This window comes from Epinephelus fuscoguttatus, linkage group LG18 (genome assembly GCF_011397635.1).
Source record: "Epinephelus fuscoguttatus linkage group LG18, E.fuscoguttatus.final_Chr_v1".
Taxonomy (NCBI): domain Eukaryota; kingdom Metazoa; phylum Chordata; class Actinopteri; order Perciformes; family Serranidae; genus Epinephelus; species Epinephelus fuscoguttatus.
In genome coordinates, this window is record NC_064769.1 from 5,086,964 (window position 1) to 5,106,632 (window position 19,669).

The 19,669-nt window shown below is 39.3% G+C and overlaps 1 protein-coding gene across 1 annotated transcript in view; it reads left to right on the top strand.

Annotated features, from left to right (window-relative positions):
• scai (suppressor of cancer cell invasion) overlaps positions 1–18,685 on the top strand; it is a 49,440-nt gene extending 30,755 nt beyond the window's left edge. Inside the window, exons 9-17 of the mRNA XM_049604050.1 lie at positions 1,977–2,078; positions 5,409–5,510; positions 5,966–6,044; positions 6,409–6,508; positions 6,826–6,907; positions 8,071–8,143; positions 8,923–9,096; positions 9,590–9,690; positions 11,637–18,685. Of these exons, the coding sequence (XP_049460007.1) occupies positions 1,977–2,078; positions 5,409–5,510; positions 5,966–6,044; positions 6,409–6,508; positions 6,826–6,907; positions 8,071–8,143; positions 8,923–9,096; positions 9,590–9,690; positions 11,637–11,783 (960 nt within the window). The 3' untranslated portion in view covers positions 11,784–18,685. The remainder of the gene's footprint in view (positions 1–1,976; positions 2,079–5,408; positions 5,511–5,965; positions 6,045–6,408; positions 6,509–6,825; positions 6,908–8,070; positions 8,144–8,922; positions 9,097–9,589; positions 9,691–11,636) is intronic.
• Positions 18,686–19,669: the final 984 nt, after the last annotated feature.

A 19,669-nucleotide genomic window follows, 5' to 3' on the forward strand; every position in this document is an offset into this window, starting at 1 on the left:
TTCAACCTGATCATGACAGCAACACTAACATAACACTATGGGGAAGCAAAGTGTTGATCTACGATTTCTGGTCATTGGCCTCCTACCAGAGCAAAATCCTTATTTGTTTCAATATTGACTGTTTTTTTTTGTTTTGTTTTGTTTTGTTTTGTTTTAAATGTTGACAAATCCTGAAAAGGTTTCTAATTTTAATCACACACTAAAGGGATAGTTTGGATTTTTTGAAGTGGCTTTGTATGATGTACTTATCCATAGTCAGTGTATTACACGCTATAGATGGCAGTCCACAAGCGCAGGAGAGCCAAATAGGAAGCAAAGCAATGCACTGCTGTGGACGGGGGCAGCAGCATAACGTGTTTTAGGCACTTGAAAGAAGTTTAGTTTACGAAATCTATATGTGTATGCTATATTGAGAGTATTTTTACTGCTTTACCATTCTGTCAGACAGCCTGTTCTGATGGGTGAGCCATCAACGGCTACAGTTCCTCATCTATACTTTTGTCAAAGCCACAAGACTCCACTGACAAAAACAGTCATTTTGGCCTGCTGGACATGAATCTGCTTGTCTACTGCTGTCTTCATCAGTTAGTTTGTTTGTATTATTGTGTGACTTTGGTGAGTCCGAACTAATTCTTTTGAGCACCAAAGTCACACAATTACACAAACAAGACTAAACAGTCAAGGCAGCGGTAGACCAGCGGCTTCTGTGTTCAGTTTTGTTCAATCACTGTTTTTCTCAGTGGAGTCAGAGAGCAATCTAACCACTTTATTTCCCTGTCAGAATTGCTGTTTGACAGCAAGGTAAAGCAATGGAAATATTCTAAATATAGTATACCCCTAAACTGATATTGAATTCATTAAATACATTTTACTGCTGTTCCCGTCCACAGCAGTACATTCCTTAGCTTCCATGTTGGACTCCAGCCTGCTTCTTTAAACTGGCGGCATGCTGACTGACATGTACTGTATGTAATATACTAACTATGAATAAGTACCTTGTACAACTTCACTTTTAAAGATCCATACTATCCCTTTAATGTTTTTTAATACAAGTCTATCTGGAGAATTGAACACGTCTGTCAGAGGTAGGAACTCTAACACTAAGGGTAAGCTCTATCACATGTCCTCCACATCCACAACAGATTTGCCCCTACATTAGTTAATGAAGACCTGGTAATACAATATAGGTGTTTCTGCTTAGTGGCCGAGATAGACAGGAGAGAAACTGTAAAACATCTAAGGTAAAGTACTATTAGTACTATTAGTACTATTAAAGTGAAGGCTTTTCATCCCCATACACTCTATGATAATGTACTGTAAACATAACTTCATTTATCACAGTAAACATTTAGTTTAAGTTGCTTTTCCAGGTTTTTCCTGGTTCATGCTGCAGCTCTTTCTCTATGAATCTTCTTCAGTTTTTGCCCCTCAGCTCTTTTAGCTGGTTGTGGAAGTGAAGCTCATGTTCAGTAAGCATGTGCTCCGGGCTTTAGGGTTAACAAATCTGTATATGTCTTGACAGTGTAACTAAACTTAAAAATGTTCTTTCACATTTGGGAAGTACCACCTTACTAGTACTATCTCTGTGTCAAATGTGTACTGTTTGTTTCCCTAGAACACAGTGAAGTGTTATTTTACTGTTTCAACATTTAAAACAAGCCCCTCGTCACTACTCTCAGTGTGTCCGATCTGACTCATTTATCCTTTCAGAACTGCATAAGGTAATTGCAGTAACAAACAGGTCTTCATCTCCTGTTTTGACATGTGCTACTAGTACTTGCAGTGCCCTCTACTGGCTATAGTACCTGACTGACCAAAGAACTAAAATACCTATAAAATCAACCTGCAAACACTTTTATGTGTACTGAAAAACATGACCTTTGTATCATCTGTGAAACTACAATGTCTAAAATACTAACTCCCCACGAGTCTCCCAATGGTAAGGTTATGTTAGTGTTGTTTTCTTTCTTTTTTAGGTGAAGTTCAGTGAGTTAACCATCGATATGTTCCGCATGCTTCAAGCTTTGGAGAGGGAACCTGTAAACTTGGCCACACAGACCTCCAAACAAGGAACGCTGGTGGGTGTTATGCCTGAAGAGTAGAGTGGTGGAGTGTTTTTTTTTTGTTGTTGTTGTTGTTGTTGTTGTTGTTGTTGTTGTTTTAGCACATTTTTATTATTAATTATGCATACAATTTCAATTTCACATATACACATATTTTACATTTATCAACCTCCCCTCCAAACACACCCCAAATCCATCTGAAAACTCCCCTCCCCTGAACGGTACATGTAACACAAAAAAGTAGTAGTTCACAAGCATGGTGGGATATCATAAAGAAACAAAACATACAGTTAAATATATATTTGAATAATAATACCGACAACAAAGCCTCTTTCAGCATTCAACCATCATTTCTTGGTCTAGGAAGTGCCTTCCAGAAAATATTTTGATTTTTGGTCCCACACAATCAAAGATGATGATGATGATATATGATGAAATGTACCAGTTTTACCTTTAGACCAGTATGTCCAGTATTCTTTAGGTAGAAGATTAAGTATTACCTTTTGCCATTCTAGGAGTGTCGGTGGCTTATTTGAAATCCATTTCAGTAATATACCTTTGTGTGCAGCATATATTAACACACTCAGAAAATATTCTTCCCTAAATTTGTGGGTGAGACATTCCTAGCAGAAGGCTGACTGGATCGAGATGTACAGTACAGGCCAAAAGTTTGGACACACCTTCTCATTCAATGCGTTTTCTTTATTTTCATGACTATTTACATTGTAGATTCTCACTGAAGGCATCAAAACTATGAATGAACACATGTGGAGTTATGTACTTAACAAAAAAAGGTGAAATAACTGAAAACATGTTTTATATTCTAGTTTCTTCAAAATAGCCACCCTTTGCTCTGATTACTGCTTTGCACACTCTTGGCATTCTCTCCATGAGCTTCAAGAGGTAGTCACCTGAAATGGTTTCCACTTCACAGGTGTGCCTTATCAGGGTTAATTAGTGGAATTTCTTGCTTTATCAATGGGGTTGGGACCATCAGTTGTGTTGTGCAGAAGTCAGGTTAATACACAGCCGACAGCCCTACTGGACAACTGTTAAAATTCATATTATGGCAAGAACCAATCAGCTAACTAAAGAAAAACGAGTGGCCATCATTACTTTAAGAAATGAAGGTCAGTCAGTCCGGAAAATTGCAAAAACTTTAAATGTGTCCTAAGTGGAGTCATAAAAACCATCAAGCGCTACATGAAACTGGCACACATGAGGACCCGACCAGGAAAGGAAGACCAAGAGTCACCTCTGCTTCTGAGGATAAGTTCATCCGAGTCACCAGCCTCAGAAATGGCAAGTTAACAGCAGCTCAGATCAGAGACCAGATGAATGCCACACAGAGTTCTAGCAGCAGACCCATCTCTAGAACAACTGTTAAGAGGAGACTGTGAATCAGGCCTTCATGGTCAAATAGCTGCTAGGAAACCACTGCTAAGGAGGCAACAAGCAGAAGAGATTTGTTTGGGCCAAGAAACACAAGGAATGGACATTAGACCAGTGGAAATCTGTGCTTTGGTCTGATGAGTCCAAATTTGAGATCTTTGGTTCCAACCGCCGTGTCTTTGTGAGACGCAGAAAAGGTGAACGGATGGATTCCACATGCCTGGTTCCCACTGTGAAGCATGGAGGAGGAGGTGTGATGGTGTGGGGGTGTTTTGCTGGTGACACTGTTGGGGATTTATTCAAAATTGAAGGCACAATGAACCAGCATGGCTACCACAGCATTCTGCAGCGACATGCCATCCCATCCGGTTTGCGTTTAGTTGGACGCTATTTGACCAAGAAGGAGAGTGATGGAGTGCTGCGGCAGATGACCTGGCCTCCACAGTCACCGGACCTGAACTCAATCGAGATGGTTTGGGGGTGAGCTGGACCTCAGAGTGAAGGCAAAGGGGCCAACAAGTGCTAAACACCTCTGGGAACTCCTTCAAGACTGTTGTCCAAGCTAAGCATTGTGGTATAACCAACAGGAGACTGTTGATGTGTAAAGTGAATTTGGGGACACTAGACTTTATAACTGATCAGTGAAGTCATTGAATATTTTTGTATTCTCTTTGCGGTGTTGCACTTTGTGGAAGGACCCTGAGCACTCTTCTCACAGCAGGCTGCACACAGAGCAATGCTTTTTTTTTATCCAGTTAGAGGATGGCTAGTTTTGATTAAATGAAGCTCATTGTCTCAGTTGGAAAGAGGTGTCATTTATGTTCAACAACGTTTCACTTAAGAGTTATTTCACTGGGTTGTTCAAATCTTTGAATATCTTTCCAACTGCTTTAGGCAGGCAGCTGCTGTCCCCTCTTCCCTGTACTGCTTACTGGCACTGAACCTTTTAGAGGTACAGAGTACCAGAGTTTACCGGCTTCTGTTCACCCCTGGTTATAAGTTAATATGGCAAAGAAATACACTGAAGCTCACAGCTACTCAGAACATTGTGAAATACACACAGCACAACATGCTCCTCTCACAGATTTCTCCCAGCAGAGCCCTAAAGCTCTGCCCCCACCTCTGCACAAAGCCACAGAGCGCTGCTCGCGTTTTTATTCAGAATTTATCAATATTGAAAGTGTCATGTATCCAAACAGCACCAAATTTGAAAATGCACATCATTGGGTCCCCACTCCCCAGTAATACATCTGCTAAGTGTGAAGTAGATCAAATGAACAGTTCTTGAGGTATGCAAAGGACACCCAGACAGACAGACAGAAATTCTTCTCTGTATGGTTAGATATCCAGAGACTTAATTTAATTTATCAATAACATTAATGGCTGAGGCAAAAGATATTTTCGGTTGTGTGATAAACAGTAAAACATCGTCCGCATATAATGACATCCTATGTTGTTTTCGAGTGACATACCATGAATATTGGGATGGGGTCTGATAGCTTCCGTTAGCGGTTCAATTGCAGTTGCATGTAACAGAGGCAACAGGGGGCACCCTTGTCGTGTGGCCTTTCCCTTACCATTTGTGACAACAGCCCCTAACAGATTGTGGTATAACAACTTATTCAGAGCAGAATATTCCAAGCAAGGCAACTGTAAACATGTTATGTTTCATATATGATGCAGTCTGTCTCAGGGCCAATCAGTAGCAAATACCTGTATGTCACCATGTTTTTGCCTGTAATCGCAGCCGTGTAATTATGCTATAAGTGTGTGCTGAGTGAGATACATCATTCTTTCAAGAGCTGCGTCATTCCCCACGGGTATCTCTTAGGTTGACAAACATGATGAACTAATGAAGACATAATTGCCTCCTAGAAGTCTGGTTACCCTGCCATACTTAAAGTAAGCTGGATGTCAGTACAAATAGTTATTATATAAAATATTTTTCCACAGGAACCCAATGAGAAGCCAGCTAAAAGAGAAAACCCTCACAAGTATTTGCTGTACAAGCCAACATTCAGCCAACTTTTTACTTTCCTGTCTGCATCTTTTAAGGTCAGTATTTACTTAAATCAAAGCCTTTCTGGGTTAAATACTGCTGAAGTTAATGGTCTATTATTACACATGCAGTATCACCAAGGTAACATCAAATGTACAGTATCTGTCATCCTCCAGGATTACAAGTGTTGTTTGACATTGTTGCTATTTAGATTCTCACCTTTCCACTGCAATATTTGTGTGACATCCAAATGTTTTCCAGTGATTTTCTCATTTTAATGAGAGAACATTGATTGGTGTCACAGGGTCACAATCCCACTTACTGGCTGAGAGAGATTTTCATATCTGGACCCATATTTGGTCAGATTTCTCTTCTCTGCACCCCCTACCCATTATTCTATTTTATTTTAACCTAATAATTTCATGTCAGCATGCAAATCACATGTAGCACTCACATCTAACCCTATGTCTTTGCTACACTGTCTTTTTTCTGCCATTGCCCTAATTTTCAGGAACTGCCTGCCAACAGCGTTCTGCTTGTCTACCTGTCAGCTACTGGAGTCTTCCCTACTGGCCATTCAGATTATGAAGGTATTAAAGCCCATGTTTTCTTTCTAATATCATATGGAATTTTAATGGAATATGGACATGCCACCAAACTGTTTAAATTGTTAGTTTTTTTTTTAATTTTTAAAAATAATTATTGATTAATTTACAACATATCTTATTATATATTGGCAACCTAACAGGCAAAGGTTGTCTAAACATGTGCATTGTCTTATTGTATTATCTTAGTTTAGCACTGAGCCTCTTAGGGTGCTTTCACACCTGTAGCTGGGTTCATGCTAACCAATGTAGTGTGGAGCTGCAGTGAAAGCTATGATCTCTATGTCACAGTCAGTCATGCCTTTTCAAATTAAAGAAGTTGAGCTTTATCTTTGAACATTTCCTGTAGGACCATACGATTTTGGAGGAGTGCTCACAAATACAAACCGCGATGTGGTGAACGGAGAGACAGTGCAGAAGAGGAATCAGGCTCAGAAAGAAATGCACTGGTGATTATTGATCTAATGTATTTATTATGATTTTTCAAAATGCTCTTATCATTTTAGGAAAAGCTAAAAATCACAATGTGCAACAGAATGATGCCTGTGTCCACAAACCTAACCCAAGAGGAAAATCAGTTTTCATGTTGTGACTAATGACAAATCACATTTATCTGACTCAGTCAGATGTTTGACAGCTGCCCACTCTTAATGTTAATCACAAGTGTAGAATCTCTTACCATGTGTTCAGCAGTGCAGAAACTCACCGTAGATTTGCTGCGATAGAAATGTAGGTTCTTGACATTTACTTGTTTGTTATGTTGCAGCCTTCATCCAGGAGATTTATTCCCTTTCACCCGGAAGCCACTTTTTGTCATTGTGGATTCTTCAAACAGCACAGCCTACAAGGTAAATAGGTTAAGCTTCCTGGAAAAAAAAACAAAACCACACACATCCATATCAGAAGTTTTCAAACTGTGAGGGAGAGTTGAAGAGGCAACATGGAGGGAGAGACGTAAGGCAGACACACTGTGTGAGATGACAAGAACAGGTGCATGCAGGTGTCCTAAACACAACAGGAAGTTAGTTATTGTAGTCTGACTGCCGATTTTGCTGTTCACCAACATAGTCAGCATTTGCAGCAGTAGCTGTGACACACAGGCAGTGTTTCCCCTAGTTTTACAGCTTAAAGGAATCATGGTGTTCATGTGTTTCTTTTAACAACAGCAGTAAATATTACAGCTGAACAATTATTTGAACTGTACATTGAACTAAACATCGAAACGTATCTTCTTCACCATCTTGACCACCCTGGGAGTGTTTAAAAAAACGCAGATATTTTTGTCGCATTTCAGGTGGTTATATATTTTCCTAGCTGGTGTCTGTGTGTGTGTATGTGTGTGTCTGTGTGTGTGTGTGTGTGTGTGTGTGGGCTGAGTACAGAAAGCAGAGGAGAATTATAAACGTGTGACCATATAGAAGCAGAAATGACGTGCCTGGAGTCACCAATCAACTGATTAGATTTTAGTGGTCATAGGTCAAGGTTGCTGTGACCTTGCATGCATCTCATTCTCGTGAACACGGCACAAATGAACGAATGTCATATGTCACTCTGACCTCACAAAACATGTTTTTTGGCCGTAACTCAAAAATTTGTATGTGTATTATGACAAAATTTCACACAAATGTCAAAATACTGAAGTGAAGACATTTTATATCCAAAAGGTCAAAGGTCAGCTCCACTGTGACATGGTAATGTTCTGCAAAAAACCTTTCCTGTGCATTACTCAATATCATATCTCACGAGCCGAAGAGGAGACAATTTTTCAGACACTGACATGATGTGTGTAAAGCATCCAGTTTTTCACAGGCATGGATGTAAATAGTAAGTACAACTAAATAGCTGTTTCTGCACACAACAGCAAGCTGGCAATACTAGTTTTCAGTTGCTCTGAATGTTTATTGATGGGTGGGGGGGTATTAAAACCTGATGTGTACATGATATGATCACACTGTGAATGTATATTCTTATAATTAATGTGGCTTTTTCTGTCTTTTGTTTCTCCTAATAGCATTTCACAAATCTGTTTGGCCAGCCTCTGGTGTGCTTACTATCACCTACAGTATATCCCAAGAGTGTGCAAGGTGTGTGTCACTGAAGACCAACAGTTCATTTAATGATAAGTCTGTTGATATTCTATATTTTGTTATGTGTTAATCTGTCTCTCAGTGCTTTCTGACCTCCCTACCCTCTCGGTAGCACTCAGCCCCAAGCCCACTACTTGAGACATTTTTAAAAACTGGCCACAGGAATTTTCTAAAATAGCTGGTCACTGTAGTTTTTGTAAAACGTTACTCAAACAGAAGGAAGTAGTGCCTTTGTTGGGGACAATTTTCAGCTGCGGATTAATCCACATTTTATGTCTAATAAGTATTTGTGGCAGCAGGACAGAGTGTGTGTGATTTGTCAAAATAAACTACAGTGTGTGTGTGTTCATGGTAATGACGGATTATGTTGGTGTTGAGGTTTTGTTTTAAACAGCTATCTGATCATTATTTGCATGTGAATGCGTATATGTATATATATATGTGTGTGTGTGTGTGTGTGTGTGTGTACATATAGGTGTGTGTATGTATATATGCATGTGTATTGTGTACTTATTGCATAGAAAATGCAGAAATGTGGGATTTAGAAGTCAGTCCTTCTGATATCTGTTAACCTAAATCTTAGATATTTAGGTTTTTAAAATGTATGTATTTTATGATATACTCAGATTTTTAGGTTGATTCTATTAAATGTAATTGTTAAAGTTAGTGAGCTGCTTCTTTCACAAGGTTTTTGGGCTCCATGTATATGTGAACATGGAGAGAGAATGTGTCTCATGTTCTCACTATCTGTGCCATGCCTCTGTTCACCTGTTTAGATCAGTCTCAGCGTGGGAGTCTCTTCACTTTGTTCCTCTACAGCCCACTCCTGGCTTTCTCCTCTGTGTGTGGCTTAAACAGCGTGCAGCGAGGCCTGTGGGAAAGGGCTCAAGAATTTCTTCGTAAGGTCTACCGGGACATCGGGCAGCTGATAACTCGATCACGGACCATAGGTAGCACATCTTTCATAATTTTCATAACCTACTAACAGACAAAAGAATAGAGTGGTCAAAGGTCAAGTCTCTGTGACCTCATCTGTCTCATTCTTGTGAACGTGATATCTCAATAATACCTTGAGGGAATTTTTTCAAATTTGGCACAAACGTCAAACCCAAAAAGTCAAAGGTCAACTTCACTGTGACATCATAATGTTCTTCATAAAACACTTTTCTGGCCATTATTCCACATCATATCTCAGGAACAGAAGGAGAGACATTTGGTCAGATATTGAAATTGGTGACACTAATCTTGGGTGTCCACCTTGAAACTGTGCTGATTATATAGATCTTCTGTGCTGTCAGGGGGACAATGGGTGTGAAACATCCATGTTTTCACAGACATGGATGTAAACTGTAAGAGAAACTTGACTGGTGCATGGAGGCATACAGCAGGGAGGTGATCAGTCTAGTTTAAGCACTTTAAGCATTTTTTTCACTGTCTCCACAGATCAAGCCTTTTTGCAATTCTTTGGTGACGAGTTCCTTCGGCTGCTGCTGATCCGCTTTGTGTTCTGCTCAGCTGCACTGAGATTGCATAAACTCTTCCGGGTGAGTCATCGCTGCTGTAGTTTCATAAGGATGTTGCCATGTTTATTTGAGGACTAATAATGCATCGTATGGTTAAGAGCCCCGCACTCAATCTTGTGCTATTGAGCATTAATACGCACCATCAGGCACACAGTGAAGTGTGTCCCACTTCTGAAAAATGCCAACACACAATATACTTAACCCACACTCGATGCACACTTCAGAGCATCTTTTCAGAGATAAGTGTAACCCACAATTCATCACAGTCTACTGCACTACATTGCATAGTTGCTACTGGTAATACACCTACAAGCTGATTTGCTGATCACCATCACTCTATAAGAATGTCATAAAGAAATTAAAGTTATAATTAATAACTATAATAAATAAGTAATTATCCTGCTTTAGAATTTTAAAGGCAAAGGTTAGATTTTTTTGAGAGCACGTCCTGTGATCTGTGTGGTAAAATACTGAAACAAAGTAATTTCATTTTATTCATTTGGCCTGTAGGTTTGGTTTTTATGGGTGTTTATCACTTAAAATCTGTCTTACTCATACATGATTTTCATAAATTAGAATAATAGTGTAATGACATTGTCAGTATAATTTTCATCTTGCGTATCATATCATCTATACTTTTCTAATTATGTTGATGATGATTTTAAGACATTATTTCCTTAAGAATACTATAGTAAAGGTATGCCAGTACAAAATCAGTGCTTTTCTTTCGTCAAAGTCATAGTTGCTAAGTATCCTTTCTTACTTTGTTCATTAAGATTTGCATTATTTCAAATGGGTTTGTTAAAGGAACAAAAAACTTGATTTGGAAACATGTTTTTTACCACCATAGAAAACCATAGTGATTCACTGTGCAAAGCATTTGATGTTACAGAAAATATGACTACAGTTCCCTAGACTTTTCTTTCTCAAGTCCAGCTCCTAGAACAGTGTAGGCATTTCAGTTTGATGCAGATAAAATCAGGGCCCACAGAAACAACAAAGCCTTGCAACATAAACTGCTTTGACGATACCAAGTATTGTACACAGTGTAAAGATAATAGGGGAATCTCACAGCCTTAAAGTAAATATTTGAGCTATTTAACCCCCCAACAATCAGCTCTTGGTGTCCAGTTGTGTGTTCAGAGCATGAATTTCAGGCTAAGGTGCGGCACACAAACATCACTTTTCTTCCTCTCTTGGAATCAGCCTCTAGGAAGGTCTGTGATGAAAAATCCAGCCAAATGTGCAAGTTTTACCTGTAGTACACTTGACTGAAGTTTCCGGGGCAGCATTTCCAGCATGTTTGGGGCTTTCTCCCTTGCGACCAAGCCATGCTGCATGAACTGTTTTAAAATGAGCCATTAAAGCCCTGTAAATTTAAATGTTCCACCTTAAAAGTTGCCAGCAGTCAGCCCAGTGAATTAAGTTATTTTTTCTTAGACTACAGCTGCTGCGAGAGGCAGCAAAACATCCTTTCATTTTATAGTTGTAGTTTACTAATGTATGTATGACTTGCCATGATATGAAAAGTGGTTACATAAGCCTCAAAACCAGCCATAACCCAGCCCTGAACAAGAATGACCATTTTCTACAGACCAATCAATGGACTGCAGTGTCTTTAGTTCCACATTTTATTGTCAGATCTGTGTGCTAGGTACCCTAACAGAGAAATGCCCAAAAATGTGGACGGTTAGGAATGGTTCCATTGGTACCATCCACAACTTTTCACAGTGGAAACGGGAAAAAAATGCGTACCGAACTGAACTGTACCGTACCGTACCGTACCGTACCAGAATCTTTGGGTGGAAACGGGGCTTAAAAGACCTCCATCCACAGCGAAGCACTGAACTATTCATGTGAGCCAGTGATGATAGAAAAAAACTTTTTTGAATTAATAGTATTTCTTTAAAGCATGTTTTTTTTGTCATATATGCCAGAGTCAGAGGTGTTTGATGTTGTGTTTGCAGGAGTCCCAGAGCTTCCCAGAGTCGTACCCTGAGCTCCCTAAACAGGACACAGTTGAGAGTAGCCTTCTACAGAAGCATATTTTGGAGCTGGCGACCATGCTGGATGTGCAGAGCCTATTTTGGGATGATCCACTGGAAGCCTACTAACATTTCCACACAGGGCAAAATGGCATACGTGTACATACAGACTCAACTGCCAGAGCCCTCACAGTTGTCTCTCTGTTTTTGTTTTTTGTTCTTGTTTTTTACAGGTAAAGAAAAAAACTGATTCTGCACATACACATTCATGTCCTGCATTTAACTGTTACCTGTGGAAGCAAATATAGTGCAACATTAAATTGTTCACATAGATAAGTCAGAGAGTTTAATATAGAATCAATTCCCCATTTTGAGTGTCAGCGGGTTGCCTCATAAATATAAGTATCACGTAAGACATAAGAGTAACAAACAAGTGAGACGCTGCAGATAACATTTTTACTCACCAGTCCCCATCCAAATGCAACAGCTGCAGCCCCAAACTGTATTCTTCATATCAGATATTTGTCGTCAGTCTTGGTTTTGTGTTTTTTTTTTTTTATGATATTTATCATTGTTTATTAGAGTGCAGGTTGTGTGAGCCTTAAGGATAGAGAATGGAGAAATCCTGGGCAGCTTCCAGGTGTGACCTTATCTATCTATCAAAGCAGTGTGGTGAACACAGAGAGAGAGAACACAGTGCTAAGCATCAGTAAGTATTCAAAACAAACATAATGTTAGCACATAATTCGCACACTGGGTTGGAATTTGAAAGAGTTCACCAAAAGTGTTATAAATGGTATTTGCCAAACAGTGCTTGCAGTTTAACAGCTCAAGTTGTAGCAGGCTGAGGTGCATGAGGTCATGTTTGTTTATAGGTCTTATTAGTTGTAAAGATATCACACCACTTTGTGGCATTAACCAGCAATCCATCCAGTACCTTTAATCGACCATTGTTTTGGCTTTGTGCGTTTATGAAAGTGGCCGTTATTGCTTTCCCATATCACTGTGCTGTGTTTGCATGCAAAAAGGCAAAGAAATGTACCCATTATGCTGTTTTAGTCACGGAGAACAGCCACCAGCTTCAAGGCTTTAAAAAGGGTTGTAGAATTTAAAATGGCACGGGGTTGGGAAGTAAATGGAGCCTGTGCATGTTTTACAGGGGCCTGCACATTTGTAGCTGTGTCAACAAAAGACAATCTAATTTGTTAATAGAAGAGATGAAGGAAGGTAGCGTGATGTGCACACCAACGTTTTTTCACTAACAGCATGCTCCAGTCCGTTTATTACTTAAGGCCTAGGCACACCAAACCCACCGCAGCAATTAAAGCTGACTGTTCTGTCGCCTCACGTCACCTGTGTCTTGGCCTACAAGGCTGCTGCCAACGTTAAAACAGCATTTATGTTCTGCACCTGTGTGAGAGAACATAACTCTCCACACCAGCAGACAGCCGTAGTCTGTAATCATCGTTTAAAAAGGGAAATTGGAAATTGTTCTTTTTTGGAGGGAGGTGACCTTACATAGATAGGAAAGCCTAGCTTGTAATGGGAGGAGAGAGGGGATGACACGCAGCAAAGGGCCAGAGATGGAATTGAACTTGCAGCAGCTGCGTCAAGGACACAGACCCCACATATGGGGTGCCCGCTCCATCAGGTGAACTCATGGGCACTCCATCGGAAGACCGGCTTGACACTAGTTAACCAGTTAAGCGCATCAAGAACTAGGCCCCCCATGTGCAGGGGCTGTGTCCTTATTCCAATTTAAGATGCTAAATCAGCTGAAAATCGCTTCCACACTGTCGGCCTTTGTCTGTGTTGTTTCAGCTGACTGAACATGTTGAATCGGTGTCGGCACAGCGGAGCCCATAGGTGAATGTACTCATTCTTGTTGGTAGTTGAGCTCAAAGCATGAGAAAAGAAACAGAGGTGAGGAAAGTAAACAAAGAGCTAAAGTCGAGAGGGAGTTAGACCAAAACAAACTTGTTCCAAAATTTAGCCAATGAGCTCTTAAGCAGAAACGTTTCCTGATGGCTTGTGTTGTTGTTCACTAATGAACGTGACATCCACAGGACCCTCAGTTCTCTATGCCCCAAAAAGAGGTGCGTCCCTCAGTTTTGGTGAATCGCCTGTATGGGCCAAAAACATGAACGTGGCGTAAAATATTTTTCAAAAGTTATGGAAAAGTTTTAAATATTCACTGGTAAAAATGTGTGGGAACCCTGTAACTGGCTAACTAGAGTCAAGACGGTCTTCCGGTTTCCCTCTTTGAATGATGAACTAACGCCATCTTCCTGTGTGGAGTTATTTCCTCTGATGCAGAACATATGTGCTGGTTGGCCATCGGCTGTGGTCTTTGCAGTGTGTTCATGTGCAACTTTTTGTGTGAGGCACAGGCAACATGAGGAGATGCAGCAGGGGGCTTTTGGTGCCAATAGTTCTCTGAAGTTGGTTTAGTATGTCTGGGTCTTAAATGACACCAAATCTGTCTAAGTGCTGACAAAATTATCATGTTACCCACCAGTTGCTTGAATAGAATAATATTTTTACCACCAGTCATCTTTCTCCTGCAGACAAGTTGCTTTCCCGCCAGATGGGTTTTGTTTTTACCATTAATCCACTGCTTGAAGGGTACAGAAGCTGCTGTCTTTGTCAGTTACTGACACCATAAAAAAATCAAATTCAGTAACAAGAGAGGAGAGGAAGCTAATACAACCCAGGACCTTTATCATCATTCATCCCTCTGTCTCCCAGTCATTTTAGTCTCCACGTTCAACTCTAAAAATTTCCCAGAACTCACAAATGTAATAAGAATCATTCTGCAGTGAGTCCAAGTATCAGACTCTAGAACGCTTGAGCTTAGCTTTTAAAATAGCATACGCCAGCCAGCACTTCCAGAGACATTGTCATTGTGTTTTCAAACACTTCATGTAATGTTGGTTTGAGTTTTGTTCTGCAGTATAAAGTAGCATTTCAGTGGACATCAGTAGTCCTCTGCCAGACTGGTGCCAGAAATAAATCCCCCATGATGTCTCACAGTACCAACATTTCTTTCCACACTCATCACAGCTGATTGCAGAATTAAGAGATGTGGTTGGTGGAGAGAAGATGTACTTGTTGATGGAATTTCCACAATCAACATATAATTTCTTAATTTGAGACTAAATCAGTGGTTTGCACAACATTCATTCAACATTCAAACAATTTATTGATTTTATATTTTAGTCAGTTTCATGTTGCTGGATTGATCAGAGGGTATGTGGGTTTCTGAGTAGTTAACAGTAAAAGGCACCACTGTAATCTTCATTTTTGTACCACTAGCAGAGATGCCCACATGGCAGTGTCTGTTAGCATGTTTCCGTGCAATACTTTGACCTTCAGAATGATATTTCAAATACCCTCTGAAATCCTAGAAAATCACTGATTTGCTGAAAACTAGATTTTTAAAAGATTTTGACAACTGCTCAGACATTTGGTCAAGATGAGGACTCTCCAAAACTGACCAGATTTCCACACTTTCCTGTGCCTGTCCATGGTCCCCAAATAATGAATACAAATTTTGACAAAATTTGCCCGTTGACCTTTAGTGCCATATCTAGACAAAGATGTTAGTTTGCATGCAAGATATTTCATAATCTAACAGACTGGCAATTCCTCAGATACTGAATACTGATATACTTAATTGGTGACACTAATCTTGGGTGCCCACCTTCAAACTGTGCTGATTGTATAGATCCTCTGTGCTGTTGAGGAGATAATGGGTGTGAAGCATCCATGTTTTTACAGTCATGGATATAAACTGTAAGAGAAACTTGACTGGTGCGCGGAGGTATACAACTGCAGGGCAGTAATACTAGATTTTTATCCGTATTATTATAAGACCAAAGACAAAAATCAACAGTGCATTAGTCCATCTGTCGGTACTTCTCCCTAAACTACCTGTCCGTCAAGCCCATTGGCTCCTACTAAAGAGTAGAGTTGGGTTGATTTCCAGTTTTGGTAACATTTTTGATTTGAAGCTGACAAAAGAGGCATCGTAACTGGCCATGAGTGTCATGTTGCACTGTTTGGACTTGAACTTTTATTGTATGCCCTGTTTCTATTTATTCCTGTTAATTGCTTTGAAAGCTCTGCAATGGACGAGGAATAGAGGCTTCATGTTAAAATGAAACAACGTTATCTAATGATACCTTCTCATTTCACTACAAAACCTAAATAAAGTGACAGACTGCAGGGAGCTAAAAAATTTTTTGGTAATGACCATTACTAATAACAGCTTATTTGCTGTTGGTGTAATTGTATTCAATTTCAGTAATTATCACAGTATAAAACATGTTAAAAAGTACAAAGGTAGGAGAAATAAACCATCCATCATTTACATTTTATTAAGGCCCAAAGTTAAGCATATTTAGGAGCGGGGCCACTTGAGTGACAGGCTGTCCGTGAGGTATTGCCACAGTCTTGGTAACATTACAAAGACTGTGTGAGTAACATTACAAGTAAATGTTCCACCTTAACTGTTGCCATCAGTCTGCCCAGTGAATTAAGTTATTTAATTTCTCAGACTACAGCTGTTGCGAGAGGCAGCAAAACATCCTGTTATTTTGTAGTTCATTAATATGTGTTAAACTTGCCACAGTATGAACAGTGGGTACATAAGCCTCAAAAACAGCCACAACTCAGCCCTGAGCAAGGGCAACCATCCACTAGTGACCAATCAACGGACTGCAGTGTTTTTAGTTCCACCTTTTAGTGCCAGATCTGTGTGCTATGTACCCTACCCTTTAAAAATTGTTTGTTTTTTTATAGCCCCATTTCTAAAAAGGGTCTTAGAAAAGCTAAAAGCTAAATACGTAGTTTCTTTTCTCCAGGACTACTGTAGCTCCTGTGCTTCAGGCCTCAAATTTCTGTTTGGACAGTTTCATACGTTTTAAAATATGCTCCACATCAAAACATCAACCAAATAAAAAGTTTAAGTGTTTGTTATTGGGGATTTACTTCTGACACCAGCAGGGGGTGATTGCAGACTGCTGTAGTGATGCTGATACTTAAACCAGCTGACAGTTAACTGCCCTTAAAAAAATGTATAAATGATGCAGTGATGCAGGAAGTAGCCAAGCCAACTGGTTGGGGGTTGAGATTTTTGAATTGACAGAAATGATAAGAGGAACACTATTTTTTAGTGTTAATTATATTTATTGACATTGTTAGAGTATGTGTACAGATAATGTAAGCAATGTTTTGGCACAGATGTGTTTGTTCAGTATTTAGTAAGTCTATAAAATGTGTAATGAAATATGAAATTGAAGTTAAGGAGGAGTGAAATGTTAATGAGGCCAGTTTGTTCTTTGGCCATTTTTTCTAAACATGTTACATTCCAACTTTCCGAGGACTTGAAGAGAGGCAGAGGGAAACTACCGCTGTTTTCTCCATTTTACATTAGTCTGGGAAAGTGAGCCGTTTCTACGTTTTCTTCTCTTTTCACTGTAATATCAACCTCCACATTCCCTTGTGTTGACAGTTATGATGTTTAAGATATTATGGGCTTGCACTTTATGAACTTAAATATTGTTATGATCTTGTCTGTTGTGCTTTAGGGGGAAAAAAAAGAAAATCCTTCCATGTGATTGTTCTTCATGCCAGCCCTTCACACTGGTGACCTTCTTTTTTACAAAGAGTAAAAGTTGTGTGAGTCAGTGATTTTAAACATTTTCCTGTCGGGACTTTTCATCTGCCGTCACTTTTTTAACAGCCTCTGCCTGAAATGTGTCAAATATGTTGACTGATTTCCAAAACATGTTGAATAGGCTGCAATAACATGTTCATTTACATGTGTGGCGGAATTAGAAATCCTTGTGCTTTGTAGCCAGTGGTGCTCTAAAACAGTACTGTTGATGGAGACTGCTGCATCAATCATGATTTTTTACTTTACAAAGAAATTACAGTAAAAACATGCTTGGACATCATCTATCAGGACAGAAGAAGTAATCATTTAAACTGTCAAATATTGCAAGTTGACAAGTTTGTAATCTCAAAAATTCATGTTAATATGTTTCTAACATCTTATTGTATAGTGTGTTCCCTGAACTCAGAATCCATGAAAATATTAAATATGTGGCCAAATGGCTCAAAAAAAGCATTACTGAATGGAAAATAACCCCAGACAGTGAAGTGACACTGGACTCTGCTCACATTTATCACTATTAAAGAATCAAATAAATAAACCAGATAACTTTTAGCTTCTGTTGAGCCCGTATGCTGTAGTGATGTCTTCTGTGCTTCATATTTAAAACAGCGCCATGTACACAACCAGTTAATTTATTATGTAGCACCAGTGGGGTCATTAGTGCAGAAAAAAAAAGGATGAGTTTCAGTTTGCTTGTACTCCCTCACGGACTCCTTACACAGAATTGTGCATCGTGGGGGTGTGTGTGTGTGTGTATAGATATGTTTTTTTATTTATTTCATGTTCTTAATTTGACATCAGCTACCCAGCAGCATATGGAGCATGGTGCAATAGCATGAATTGATTCTGTATGATGAAAATGGCTTTTCCTGCTTCACATAATGTGATGGGTGTATCAGTGACAGAGCCCCTGAAGTCCTGAAAGATCTTAGTGAGAAATCTTACGTGCACAAGATACCTTGTGCAAATAAGATATACATTTATATGTACACATTGAATTGTGTAAACAGATATTTATTTGTGCAAAGGAGACAATTTGTGAAAGAAAGATGAGAACTTGTGTGAGCAAGATATAAATTTGTTTAAACCAGATAACATCTATGAGCAAGATAACCTGTGCAAATGAGATGAAAACAACATATAACTTTTAGGAACAAGATATGAAGTTGTGTGGACAAGATAAGTGTAAACAAGATAGCTCATATGAACAACATACTGATTTGTGGGATTAAGATTTAACAAGATTTAAAGGGTTAATTTGGATTATTTGAACTTGGGTTGTATGGGGTACTTATCCATAGTTAGTGTATTACATACAGTAGATGTCAGTCAGCACACCCCCAGTTGACACAGTGTGACAGAAGCTAAGCAATCTACTGCTGTGGAAGGGTCAGCAACAAAACATATTTTAGCCACCTAAAAAAAAAAAAAAAACAGTATAAGTTTAAATGTGCACTATATTTAGAACAGTTTCACTGCTTTACCTTTCTGTCAGCCCATTTCAAGGGGGAAGCCGTTAACGGCTTCAGTTCCCTAGCCACCAGACTCCATTGATAAAAACAGTAACTTTAGCTCACTGAAGACAGGAGTGGCTGGTCTAGAACTTGTTCGATTGGTTAGTTTGTGTTATTGTGTGACTTTGGTGAATCTGATCTGAGCCTTCTAAACACCAAAGTCACACAATAACACAAACCAACTAACTGATCGAGGCAGCGGTAGACCAGCAGCTCCTGTGTTCAGTAATGTAAAATCACTGTTTTTCTCAGTAAAGTCTGGCATATAAGGCTTCATTTTCCCATTGGAAATCACTGTCTGCCATTCAGGTAAAGCAGTGAAAATATTCTAATATAGTGCACATTTAAACTGATACTGTTGTTGTAGGTGGAACTTTTTTTTAGGTGGCTAAAATATGTTTTGTTGCTGACCCCTTCACAGCAGTAAATTGCTTAGCTTCCATGATGGACTCAAGCCAGCTTCTCCAAACTTGGGGTGTGCCGACTGACATCTACTGTATGTAATATACTGTCTTTTGATAAGTACCCCATACAACCCCACTTCAAAAAATCATCCTTTTAATTTGTAGTAACGAGATATTAACTTGTTCAAGCAAGATATGAATTTGTGTGAGCAAGATATCAACAAGATCACTGATGTGAATGTGTGCAAACAAGATATTTACTTGAGCAAACAAAATGATTGATCTTTTTGTGCATATGAAGTAATGATCAGATGTTGGAGTTGGTGGCTGATTTACAACATTATGCAGAGTTCATACTGTACTCATATGGGATTATTAAGCCTTATGTGAAGTGGCCACTGTGACAAACCCAAGATA